The sequence below is a fragment of the Cucurbita pepo genome, chromosome LG08 (assembly GCF_002806865.2).
Source record: "Cucurbita pepo subsp. pepo cultivar mu-cu-16 chromosome LG08, ASM280686v2, whole genome shotgun sequence".
In the NCBI taxonomy this organism is placed as follows: domain Eukaryota; kingdom Viridiplantae; phylum Streptophyta; class Magnoliopsida; order Cucurbitales; family Cucurbitaceae; genus Cucurbita; species Cucurbita pepo.
Window position 1 is genome coordinate 4980150 of NC_036645.1, and position 13087 is coordinate 4993236.

At 46.9% G+C, this 13087-nt stretch overlaps 2 protein-coding genes across 2 annotated transcripts in view; both read left to right on the forward strand.

Annotated features, from left to right (window-relative positions):
* Positions 1-186, forward strand: part of LOC111800234 (5-methyltetrahydropteroyltriglutamate--homocysteine methyltransferase-like) — a gene marked incomplete in the record, with an annotated part of 3193 nt that extends 3007 nt beyond the window's left edge. Inside the window, 1 exon segment of the mRNA XM_023683835.1 lies at positions 11-186.
* A 142-nt stretch (positions 187-328) lies between these two features.
* LOC111800095 (5-methyltetrahydropteroyltriglutamate--homocysteine methyltransferase-like) lies at positions 329-640 on the forward strand. Its single transcript, XM_023683674.1, has one exon. It carries the CDS (start codon positions 329-331, stop codon positions 638-640), a length of 312 nt encoding a protein of 103 aa, XP_023539442.1.
* The last annotated feature ends 12447 nt before the right edge of the window (positions 641-13087 follow it).

Consider the following 13087-nt stretch of genomic DNA (forward strand, 5'->3'; position numbering starts at 1 on the left):
CAGATTGCCTTGGCCATCAAGGACGAGGTCGAGGATCTCGAGAAGGCTGGCATTAATGTCATCCAAATCGATGAAGCTGCTTTAAGAGAAGGATTGCCTCTTAGGAAGTCTGAGGAAGCTTTCTACTTGGATTGGGCAGTTCATTCTTTCCGTATCACAAACTGTGGTGTCAAAGACACGACTCAGGTTACTACATTAACCACTGAGATTTTCATTACCTTCAACGGTTCATAATATCTTCGATTTGCCTAATATTTCATTATCTCGACAGATTCACACTCACATGTGCTACTCCAACTTCAATGACATCATCCAATCCATCATTGATATGGATGCCGACGTGATCACAATTGAGAACTCCCGTTCTGACGAGAAGCTCTTGTCAGTCTTCCGTGAGGGAGTGAAGTATGGTGCTGGAATTGGCCCCGGTGTGTACGACATTCACTCTCCTAGAATACCATCAACCGAAGAGATTGCAGACAGGATCAACAAGATGCTTGCAGTGCTCGAGACCAACATCTTATGGGTCAATCCCGACTGTGGTCTCAAGACACGCAAGTACGCCGAGGTGAATCCTGCTCTCAAGAACATGGTGGCTGCTGCGAAGCTCCTCCGAACCCAGCTTGCCAGTGCCAAGTGAGTATGTTGCCTGAGTTATATGAAGATTCAAGCACCTTTTTTCTTTCCATTATTCCAGATATCCAGAAAGAATTGTCTGTTTGTTCCCCACAAATTGAGTGGCGACATATTTAGTAGCTGTAGTTGCTCTTCTCATTTTGTTTTTTATTTGAAGCTGTAGCTCTGTTTGTCAAAAGACACAAAACTGCTATCTGTATCGAAGTGACATGAAAAAGAATACATAGCAATGCCAGTTTGTGGATTTTGTTTCTAAAAACATATGAATTTATTTTCATCTCAATATTGATTTTCTATTTAGATAATCTTATTTCTTTAGCAACCTTTTCGAGAGGCTATCCAATAAGAAGCATAAGCCCATTTCTAATACAGTTATGGTTCGGGCGAGTGGAAAAACCAAATAAAGTGAGGGAATACCATTGAAGATCTAGCTCTTTAAATTAAATTGTTGTTACCACTGAGTAACACCTCCCTAACTGGCGTCTCGCCTAGCTCAACAGTATCACACTGGAATAGGAAGGAAAATTGAGTATACTCAAACGCTATACCAGCTACTGTTGGCTAAGAGGTCATCTCTCTACACCTCGGGGTCCTAATGTGGTTCTCTATGTCTCAAGGGTAGGTAGAATATCGAGTTAGGGGTCCTAGTTTCCAGAATCACACAATCAAGACCTACAAGTCCATAACAGTCAAAGGTTAAAGGGTCTCTCCCTCTAAGCGTCACTCACGACACCATAGACCGTAACATCAGGAGGGTCCCCCATTTAAACCCAACTCAATCCCTACAAGAGTACACCCTAGGCATAACACAACACTACAACTTATCATTCATATCATAAGTTCACACAATCATTCAACAGGAGTTTATGTGTGATTCACATCACATACAACCATACAAGCTCAACGAGGCGATAACATCCATCAACACCCGAAGCGCAGATACACAAATTTTCCAGACCGCCAACATAGTATGAACAGATAAAAGCAGTAGTAAGATAGCCTAGCAAGCATAAAAATATTGAGTATGAAATCTCATAACGGCAGCAAGTTCAACAGATAAATATTTAACTTCCTAATTCCTAATTACAGAGGATCAATAGATCTAGCTACCTAGGGATAATTTGCTCTAGCATGCATGCAAACCCAAGCGCACCCTACAAGTATTACTTCTTAATTCCTTATGGTTACTTACAAGTATGTCGCGTGCTTTCCCGAGCTTGATTACAGTCATAATAGAGTTAAAAAATTATGAACTTTCTATACAGTGACCTAGTTCACAGTAAAATAGGGTTAGCACTGGAATCAAGACAAAAAATGGATGAAAACAGGGCACTCACGCGCCTACATGCGCTTGCAGGGGAACTCCCACGCGCCGGCACACTCACCTACGCGCGAACTTCACGTGCAGGGCATACGCGCGGTCAGTGCAGGCAACACGCAGGCAGAGGCGTGTTTCGAACCCCAACGGAAGTAGACTTCTCAAATTTTTTGGGCGTGACACGTGTTGTACAGGGACTGGTTGTGGGTTACGGGTTGGACCGTGGGTCGTCAGGTTGCTTCACGGAGCACGTGTCGGGTTTCGGTTCGAGTTTTTGGGTCATCTGCACCGATTGCTCGACGCGTGTCCTCCCTTCCCCACGGCCGTTTGTCCGTTGCGGATTGCCTGAGTTCATCCAATTTCTAGATTCCGGTCAAATTCTACACCAACCTATTTTTTTTGGATTTTTCTATCTTCCAATTTATAACTCAAATTAAATCGAGTCCTTCACAAGAATTCAAGATCTCAAGTCCACCTATCTAGATATATTTTTCTTGCATTTTTTTTTGATACTTACAGCGCTTAATAAATGAAGTCGAAAATCGAGAAAAATTCAGTTTCTTATCGAAGTTCGACGATTCCCGATTTCGCTTTTCCTATTGCGATTTTGACCGCGATTCCACTGAATACTTGCAAAACTCACCTAAGGTATTGCAACTAGATTATTAAAATCTATGTCATCTAAAACTCCTAGATCAGTGTGAAATCTCGAAACAAAAGAGGCCGTGACCTTACCTCGCGTTCTTGCCCGTTTCTTGTCAGAAACGAACGATCCAACGCTTAGACCACTCCTCTTGATAATTCGAGTAGCTCTAGTAGGAGACTTAAGATTGAGAGTGCTTCAGTTCGGGTTTGGGTGATTCTCCCTCCTTCTTCTTAAAAACCCTAACAGTTTCACTTTCTCTCTTTTTTTTTTTTTTTTTTTTTTNCTCAAGGAGGTGTGTGTGGGGCAAAATTACCTTTTTGTCCCAGTGACCAAAATTTCGATTACATTACAATTTTAAATTTTTTTTCCCTAAGTTACTTGATGCATCCCGAGCATTTCTTTCTTCTACAACGATTTGAAAATCACACTCTAAGTCCTCCAATAAAATCTAGAAATTCACAATAGTTAAGAAGGTGCTAATCACAAGGATAGAGCGAATTATACCTGTTGGGCTCGGGGTGTTACAAATTCTCCCCTCCTTAGGAACTTTCGTCCCTGAAAGTTGGTTGTTCTTGAAAAAGTTCAGGGTAAGACTTCCTAATGTCATCCTCCCATTCCCAAGTAGACTCGCTATCGAGATGATTACCCCCACAAGACTTTGACTAGGGGAATCTCCTTATTTCGCAATCGCTTGACATCTCGAGATATAATTTTGATTGGGGCCTCCTCGTAAGATAGATCCTTACGAAGCGGAAGTGCTTCGTACTCAATGATGTTTGTGGGGGTCTGACGTGTACTTTCTCAACATGGATACATGAAAACTGTTGTGCACAGCAGCGAGAGTGGGTGGCAACGCCAACCTGTACGCTACAGCACCAATCCTCTCAAGGATTTCGAAGGGTCCTATGAACCTGGGGCTAAGTTTACCCCTTTTCCCAAACCTTAACACCCCTCTCATGGGTGCTACCTTTAGGAAAACACGTTCACCCACTGCAAACTCGATGTCCTTTCTTCGAGTGTTAGCGTAACTCTTTTGCCGGCTTTGTGCAGTAAGTATCTTTGATCTGATTTTCTAGACTGCCGCGTTGGTGACCTGAACCAATTCCAGTCCCATAAGTTGTTGGGTTCCAACCTGTTCCCAAAACACTAGTGTCCGATACCTCCTCCCATAAAAGGCCTCAAACGAGGCCATCTGAATCGTTGCTTGATTACTGTTGTTATAGGCAAACTTCATGAGGGGTAGGTGTTCATCCCAATAACCAGCAAAATCCACTACACACGCCCTGAGCATGTCTTCTAATACTTGATTCAACCTCTTTGTCTTTCCATCTATCTGAGGATGGAAGGCCGTACTGAAACGAAGTTGGGTACCTAAGGATTTTTGTAAACTCTTCCAAAAATGAGAGGTAAACCTAACATCGCGATCAGACACAATGGAAGTAGGCACCCCATGTAAATGGACTATTTCTCGAACGTACAACTGAGCCCATCGATCCACTCGAAATGTGCTTTTACCCGAGATGAAGTGAGCTATTTTTGTGAGTCTATCAACAATGACCCAGATCACATTAAAACCTCGTCGAGTCTTAGGCAATCCTGATATGAAATCCATACTCACTTCCCCCCACTTCCACTGGGGTATGTTTATAGGTTGCAGCAACCCTGTTCGGCGTTGTCTTGAGGCTTTCACCTGCTGACATGTTAAACAACGTCCCACAAAGTTTGCAATGTCCTTTTTCATTCATGGCCACCAATAATTATTCTTCAGGTCCTGATACTTTTTCGTACTACCAGCGTGGAATGTGTAGGATGTGTCATGGGCTTCAGACATAATCTCCTTAAGAATTTCGTTATCCATGGGTACACACAAGTGTCCCTGCCACAAGAGCCCGCCTTTAGATGAAATTGAGTACCCCTCAGCTCTCTTAGCCTCTTGGGTGTCACAAACCTTGCGGAGTTGCTCGTCTGTAGACTGTGCATCAATGATGCGTTTACAAAGTGTGGACTATACTATCAACTCAGCTAGTTGTGCAGTGATGCCCATGACTACTATATCAATCCCAGTTCCTTGGATCTCATCTTGAAGTTTTCTCTGCTGGGTGACCAACGCAGAAGTGTGAGGTGTCTTCCTGCTCAAGGCATCAGCTACCACGTTAGCTTTCTAGGATGATATAAAATCTTTACATCGTAGTCTTTCTCTAGCTCGAGCCACCCCTTTGTCTCATATTCAACTCCTTCTGGGTAAACAAATATTTAAGGCTCTTGTGGTCTGTGTACACTTGGATTCTCTCACCGTACAGATAATATCGCCGTGTATTTAGTGCGAACACCACGACAGCTAGCTCCAAGTCATGGGTAGGATAATTCCGCTCATAATCCTTCATCTATCTACAAGTGTACGCAATTGCTTTTCCATTCTGCAAAAGCACACAACCTAAGCCCTTTGTTGAGGCATCACTATAAACAACGAGGTTGCATGTACCATCAGGCACTGTGAGAACTGGTGCAGTCACCAACCTCCTTTTCAATCTTGGAAACTCTCCTCACAAGCTGAAGTCCACACAAACGGTTTTCCCTTTTTGGTCAATTGAGTCATTGCAGCAGATATTTTCGAGAAGTTTTGGACAGATCTCTTGTAGTAGCCAGCCAAGCCCAAAAAAGTTTTTACCTCTGTCACAGTTGTCGATCTTGGCCACCTCATAACAGCTTCAACCTTAGCTGGATCCACAGTAATACCCCCTCTTGAGACCACATGTCCCAAAAATGCTACTTCCCGTAGCCAGAACTCACACGTAGAAATCTTTTGCTGCGTTCTCAACACAGTCAAGACCATTCACAGGTGATCTTCGTGCTCTGCTTCGGTCTTAGAGTATACCAATATATCATCGATGAATACTACCACAAAGGAATTGAGGTAATCCTTAAACACTATTCATAAGCTCCATAAAAACCGCGGGGGAATTAGTGAGGCCAAAAGACATAACTGTGAACTTGTAATGTCCATAGCGACTTCGGAAGGCTGTCTTAGGGATGTACTCTTCTCTAATCCTCAATTGATGGTACCCCGACCTCAGATCTATCTTAGAGAACATAAATGCCCTTTGCAGCTGATCAAACAAGTCATCTATCCTTGGGAGAGGATACTTGTTTTTTTATAGTGACCTTGTTCAGCTCTCGATAGTTTATGCACAGACGCAGAGTCCCATCTTTCTTTTTCACGAAAAGCACAGGGGCTCCCTAGGGTGAAACACTAGGGCGAATGAACCCCTTGCCCAAGAGCTCTTGTATTTGCTCTTTTAGTTCCTTAAGTTCAGCGGGTGCCATTCTATACGGTGCCTTAGATATTGGTGCTGTTCCAGGTTCCAGGTCGATTCCAAAATAAACCTCTCTATTAGGAGGAAACCCAGGTGGGTCTTCAGGAAAAACATATTCGAACTCTTTGACCACTAGAATTGATGAGACTATGGGCTTAACTCCCCCATAAACAGTCACACTGGCTAGAAATGCCGACGCCTCATGATGGATCATCTTCGTAGCTCTCAGTGCAGAGATCACCCCCGGGGTCTCCCTAGTCGACGACCCTCTAAAAAACTGGCCCTCCCCTGATAGATGTCTTAAGGTTACCATTTGAGACTCACAATCAATCACGGCTCGGTTCACTCTCAACTAGTCCATACCCAAAATAATATCGAAATCTATCATGGCTAACACAATCAAGTCAGCCTCAAACTCCTAGTAAGATATTGTTACCCTTCCAACCCTAACTCTGTGAGTGATCTCAAGTAATTTCTCTGACAGTATGGATACGAAAAGAGTATTCTCTAAAGGCTCTAATCCTAACCATGCTTGTTCAGCAAATGTAGCAGAAATAAAAGAGTGTGTAGAGCCGGAATCAAATAGAGTGAATGCTAAATGCCCATAAACGGGTAGCGTACCTGTTACCACATTGGCGGATTCCTCAACCATTTTGGCTGCGGTGGCATGGGCTACTGCTCGCCCCTGATGTTGTTGTCAACCCCCTCGACCTTCTCGACCTCCTTGATACTGAGCGATAGGTCGGCTCACCTTAGGTGGATTTCTGTGGGGACAGTCAGCAACTTGGTGGCCTGGCTGGCCACACCCATAACATCCACGAAGGGCATAACACTCTTCTTCATGAAACCTGTTGCATTTGGGGCACGATGCCTTATTCTGATCTACGGTCCGTCCGTGATGATTTAAACATCTGCGAGTTCATCTGTCAGTTCTATGGCCATGTCTAATAGGTTTCCTCTTTTGACCTGAAGTAGTGGGGACAGATGAGGCTGCAGCGATTGACTTTCCTTTCAGTCGATGCATATCCATCAGTATAGCAAATTTTAAAGCAGAAGCATAATCTAGAGAATCATGAGCCACAACAAACTCTTGGATCTCATCCCTGAGACTCGCAATAAGGCAATTGATTCGCATTTTCTCAGTACTCACAAATTCAGAAGCAAATTGTGCCAGCTTGTTGAATTCTATATCATAATCCTCCACTGATCTATCTCCCTGTTTCAACTGGAGGAATGTTGTAGAGTTTTAGATACCAGAAATGATCGGATAATATTTCAGAAGGAAAGCCTCTCTAAACTACTCCCATAAAACAAGACCCTCATAAGGACTGAGTGTCTTGTGGGTGGTCTTCCACCAGAAATGTGCCTCTTCAATCAGCATAAACGTAGCAAAGTGCACCTGATATTCAGCGGGGCAGTTCATATACCGAAAGACTGTCTCTATTGCTTCCAGCCAAGTCTCTGCTGCAACAGGGTCTATCTTGTTAAAATAAAACTTGTTGACTCTGGCAATTCGGAAGACAGTGTCGACGAAAAATTGGCCGAAGGTTTCTTCGAAGGAAAAATTAGCGGAAGTAAAAGGAGAGAGAGTGAGAGATTCGCTGATAATGCTGAAGACTCGATGTTTTATTTTACTTCAGTTCAACGGTTTAATTAACAAATCTAATTACAAAAATAGAAAAACCAATTATACAAAAATAGAAGAAGTGGACGAAGACTTCGCCCAAATTGCCAAAACAATGGCTCCTTGAATCACGCTTCTCCATTCGCGTGAATTCAGATGTAACTAAATAAGGAATGACTTTTATTTAACAATCTTCTCCTAAAAGCTGTACCTTATTATTTGAACTCCGATCTTTGAGCGTAGTTCTTCGAATTTCACCTGCGCCAGGGACTTGGTGAAAATGTCTCCAAGTTGTTCCTCTGTTCGGATGAAATCAATCTTGATGAGCCCTCGATCTGCACATTCTCGAATGTAGTGGAATCTGATTTCTATGTGCTTGCTCCGGTCGTGCAAAACTGGATTTTTGATCAGGGAGATCGTAGCTTTGTTGTCTACGTATAGCATTGGTGGATCGCTTTCTCTCCCGATGAGTTCTTCCATTAGTCGTGCAAGCCAGATCCCTTGTGTTGCTGCCATCGAAGCGGCGATGTATTCTGCTTCGCAGGAAGACAAAGCAACCACCTTCTGTTTTGTTGATTGCCAGCAGATCGCGCCGCCTGAGAGAAAGTAGATCATTCCGCTGGTGCTCTTACGATCATCAACGTCACCGGCCATGTCACTATCACTGTAGCCGACCAGCTTGAGTTTCTCCTTTCCGCTCCCTGCACAATATCTCACACCCCAGCCTCTGGTTCCGGCTACATAGCGCAGGATGCGCTTGACAGCCACTAGATGCTCCTCCCTAGGTGCTTCCATAAACCTGCTCACATAGCCAACAGAGTAAGCAAGATCAGGACGAGAGTTTACCAGATAGCGCAGACTCCCGACAATGCTGCGGTAATTGGTGGAGTCGACTGTCGTCGTAGTGCCGGCCTTCCTTAGTTGAAGTCGGGCCTCCATTGGCGTCCTGGTAGGATTACTGTCCACAAGCCCAGTTGTGTCCAGCAGCTTCCTCGCGTATGCACTTTGGCAGATGGAGATGCCGGAAGAGTTCTGTTGCACTTCGATGCCGAGGTAGTAGCTGAGCACACCGAGATCGCTCATCTCGAAGTTTTTCGACATCTCCTTCTTGAACCTTCCGAGGACTCCCACGTCGTCTCCAGTGATTATGAGGTTGTCGACGTACACTCCCACGATCAGTCGCTTTTTGCCGTGGCCGTACGTGTACATGCCATGCTCAGAGGCACAACGTTTGAAATTCAGTGACAGTAGGGTACTGTCGAGCTTCGCGTTCCAGGCTCGTGGGGCTTGTCGAAGCCCGTAGAGTGCTTTGTGCAGGCGCAGTACCTTATTAGGGTTGTCGTTATCCAGGAAGCCAGGTGGTTGTCAAACATAGACGGTCTCCTTCAACTCTCCGTTAAGGAAAGTAGACTTTACGTCCATATGGTGAACCTCCCAAGAGTGATGTGCTGCAATTGCCAGCAAGAAACGAACGGATTCTAACCTTGCTACTGGCGCAAATACCTCTTTGAAGTCCACTCCTTGCTTCTGGACGTAGCCCTTCGCCACCAGACGAGCCTTGTGCTTCACAACTTCTCCTTTTTCGTTGCGCTTCAGTTTGAAGACCCATTTGAGCCCTATGGCTCGGTGTCCCGGTGGCATATCCTCCAGACTCCACGTCTGGTTCTCAGTGATGGATGTCATCTCCTCCTGCATTGCCTTCCACCAGCACGGGTTCTTTTCTGCTTCGGCGAAGGTGTTTGGTTCATCTGCACTGACGGCATGTAGTTCGGCCACTTCTTCGAGCTCGCGCGCTGCTAGTCCAGGTGGTTCACCTCCTCCCACTAGGTCATCCATCCTCCGGTACCTAGCCTCCAGATCAGTATCGTGATCGGCATCCAGCGTCGAATCCGCAGTCCGTGGTGTTGCGAATTCCACTGGTTCAGGTGGTGCACCTGCTGGCGGCGGTGACGTCTCCTGATGCTGGGCTCCTCCTTCTTCAGGCTCGGTGACGAGGTACTCCACCGTGAATTGATTTGGATTACGGTCTGCCTCGATCACGTCATTCCACTGCCAGAAGGTGCTTTCGTCAAAGACGACGTCGCGAGACACGTGAGCTCGCCCCCCTACAGGATCATAGAGTCTGTACGCCTTGCTCCCGGGTTCGTAGCCGATGAAGACGACCTTCAGCCCCCTGGGATCGAGCTTGGCGAGATGGGGACGTGTTACCTTCATGTATGCGACGCAGCCGAACACGCGAAAATGATGTACTGTTGGTTTTTTGTTGTACCAGACCTCATATGGCGTCTTCCCGTCGAGGCTCCGGGTTGGTGACCGATTGAGGAGATAGACAGTCGTCATTACTGCCTCTCCCCAGAATCTCCTAGGCATCCCGGCCGTCACCAACAATGACCTCGCTGTCCTGACAATGGTCTGATTTTGGCGCTCTACCACTCCGTTCTGTTGGGGGGAGTAGGGCGCCGTTAGGTGCCGTTGTATGCCGATCTCGTCGCAGTACTTACTGAAACTTGCCGAGGTGAATTCTCCGCCTCGGTCTGTGCGCAGCACTCGCATCTTCTTCTCACATTCGGCCTCCGCTCGCGCTTTAATGCGCTTAACCGCCTCTGCCGCCTCACTTTTCGCTTGCAGCAGAGTCAGCCACATGAAGCGGCTTTTGTCATCGACTAACAGGAGGAAGAGACTCTTACCGCCTGGGGTCGCCGGCTTGATGGGCCCGCAGATATCGCCGTGTACAAGCTCCAACGGCTCATCGGCTCGGTAGGCTGTTCGAGACGGAAAGGGTGTGCGCCTCTGTTTGCCGATGAGGCACCCGTCGCACAGCTTGTTCACGCCTTTGATTTCTGGCAAGCCGTGCACCAACTCCTTCTTCTGTAGCTTTTCTAGGGCAGGAAAGTTTAAGTGTCCGTACCTTGCGTGCCACCTCCAAGATACCTCTTCGGTCTTGGCCGAGAGGCTAACGGGTTGGTCTATCTCTAACTCCAGGATGTAAAGGCGGTTTGTCGTGCGCCTTGCCTGCGTGAGCAGCCGTCGTTGATTATCGCATATTTTGAGTAGTCCGCGCTCGATAGAAATGAAGCAACCTGTCTCATCGAGTTGACCCAGGCTCACAAGGTTAGCCTTGAGCCTCGGGATGAAGTAGACGTCGGTCAGCTTGCGATGTTCGCCTCCCTTACTGACGAACAGAATGGTGCCGCGCCCTTCGATCTCGACGACGGAGCCGTCGCCGAATTTCACCGTCCCACGGATCCCCGAGTCGAGCTCGGAGAACGCAGATCTAGCCCCGGTCATATGGTTTGTTGCCCCTGTGTCAAGGATCCATTGCCGGTGCTCGTGTTGCTCGTCCCTTTCGCCGATCTGAGCGAACACTCGCTCCTCCTCCAGTTGAATTGGCTCCCCAGCTGGTGCCATCTTTGCTATGCCCAACTGGAGCTCTTTCTTGGGTTCAACATCGTCGTCGGATTTGGAATCGAAATTGGGGACGCATGCAGTTACAATGAAAAGAGCTGGCTCGTCCTCCTCGGGTTGAGCCACATGGGCCTTTTCGGCCTTCTCTTTATTCCTCAGCTTGCTCCAGCAATTTCTGCTCAGGTGTCCTCTCTTCCCACAGTTCGAGCATTGGATCGGCCTGCCATTGGTTGACTCCTTCTTTTGATTCCCATCTTTCCCGCGCGTGCGCCCGTGAGACATCCATGGCTTCTTACCGCCTTTGCGGCTGGAGGAGGACCCGTTGCTCTCGCCGGTGTTGTCGCGGAGCTTTAGGCGTGCAAGCCATTCCTCCTCCGTGAGGAGTAGACGGCCCTCCTTGTCAACAGCTGAAGTGGTATTCTTCTTCCGCTGCTCGACGTTACGTAGTCTTCCGGTCACCTCTTCCACTGTTAGGTCGTTCACGTCAAGCAATGTCTCGATTGAAATCGCGACTTGCTCGAGGTGATCGGGGACGACCTGCAACATCTTCTTCACGATTTCTGTCTCGCTGATGCCACCACCGAGGGTGGTGATGCTGTTGGCGAGCCCCGTGATCCGCATTGAAAAATCATCGACGGATTCGTCGTCCTTAAAGCGGATCTCCGAGAGCTGCCATTCCTCCTCCGTGAGGAGTAGACGGCCCTCCTTGTCAACAGCTGAAGTGGTATTCTTCTTCCGCTGCTCGACGTTACGTAGTCTTCCGGTCACCTCTTCCACTGTTAGGTCGTTCACGCCAAGCAATGTCTCGATTGAAATCGCGACTTGCTCGAGGTGATCGGGGTCGCGACTTGCTCGAGGTGATCGGGGACGACCTGCAACATCTTCTTCACGATTTCTATCTCGCTGATGCCACCACCGAGGGTGGTGATGCTGTTGGCGAGCCCCGTGATCCGCATTGAAAAATCATCGACGGATTCGCCGTCCTTAAAGCGGATCTCCGAGAGCTCCTTCCGCAGTTGCTCGATGTTGGATTCCCGCACTCGCTGTACACCGACCCGACAGGATTTGATTCCCTCCCAAGCCGATTGTGCGGTGCGCTTGGTGGAAAGAGAAGACAGCATCTCTAGGGGCACAGATCGCGTAAATATGGCACGGCGAACGCCAGCCGATCCTCCCGATACTCGATTGTTTCTCCTTCCTCTGGCTCGACAGCGTGCCATAACCCTTGCGCTTGTAGGTTGACGCGCATCAACAAGGCCCACTCGTTGTAGTTGGACCTTGTCAAACATCGGGTACTGAACGACGGCGGTCGTTGTCTCCCTGATCACTCTCGCTCAACGACAACTCGACGCCCGTTATCACGACGTCGGGGCCTCTTCGTGGTGGTGATGGAGATGCCAGCACTTGACGGCGACGTGGAGGAGTGAGCGAGCTTACTCAGGGATGGACCCCAAGATGTGCTTATTTTTTCCCTTTGCATTTTCTTCTACTCGAACTTGAGACCTGTGTGTTGTTAGGTCGACACTCTAACCACTTGAGCTATTCTACTTGATTATTGATAGGTTGGCTCTTTTATGATGGTATACTACCGATCGCTTCAACGAGGCTCTGATACCACTTGTTGACTCTGGCATTTCGGAAGACAGTGTCGACGAAAAATTGGCCGAAGGTTTCTTCGAAGGAAAAATTAGCGGAAGTAAAAGGAGAGAGAGTGAGAGATTCGCTGATAATGCTGAAGACTCGATGTTTTATTTTACTTCAGTTCAACGGTTTAAATAACAAATCTAATTACAAAAATAGAAAAACCAATTATACAAAAATAGAAGAAGTGGACGAAGACTTCGCCCAAATTTCCAAAACAATGACTCCTAGAATCACGCTTCTCCATTCGCGTGAATTCAGATGTAACTAAATAAGGAATGGCTTTTATTTAACAAAACTCACTAATTTGTCAAGTAATCTCACACACACTAAATTCCTTTAGCAAGTCCACAACGACATTTTCCACTTCCATTTTTTCTTCCTCCATTTCAGCTTTATCGAGTGATTATCTCAATCGTGTGTCGTAAATTCACTGCCTCCTGTTGGACCCAATTCAGATTCACGTCGAGTGAGTCTCTATGTTGAGTTAGCATCTCTATATC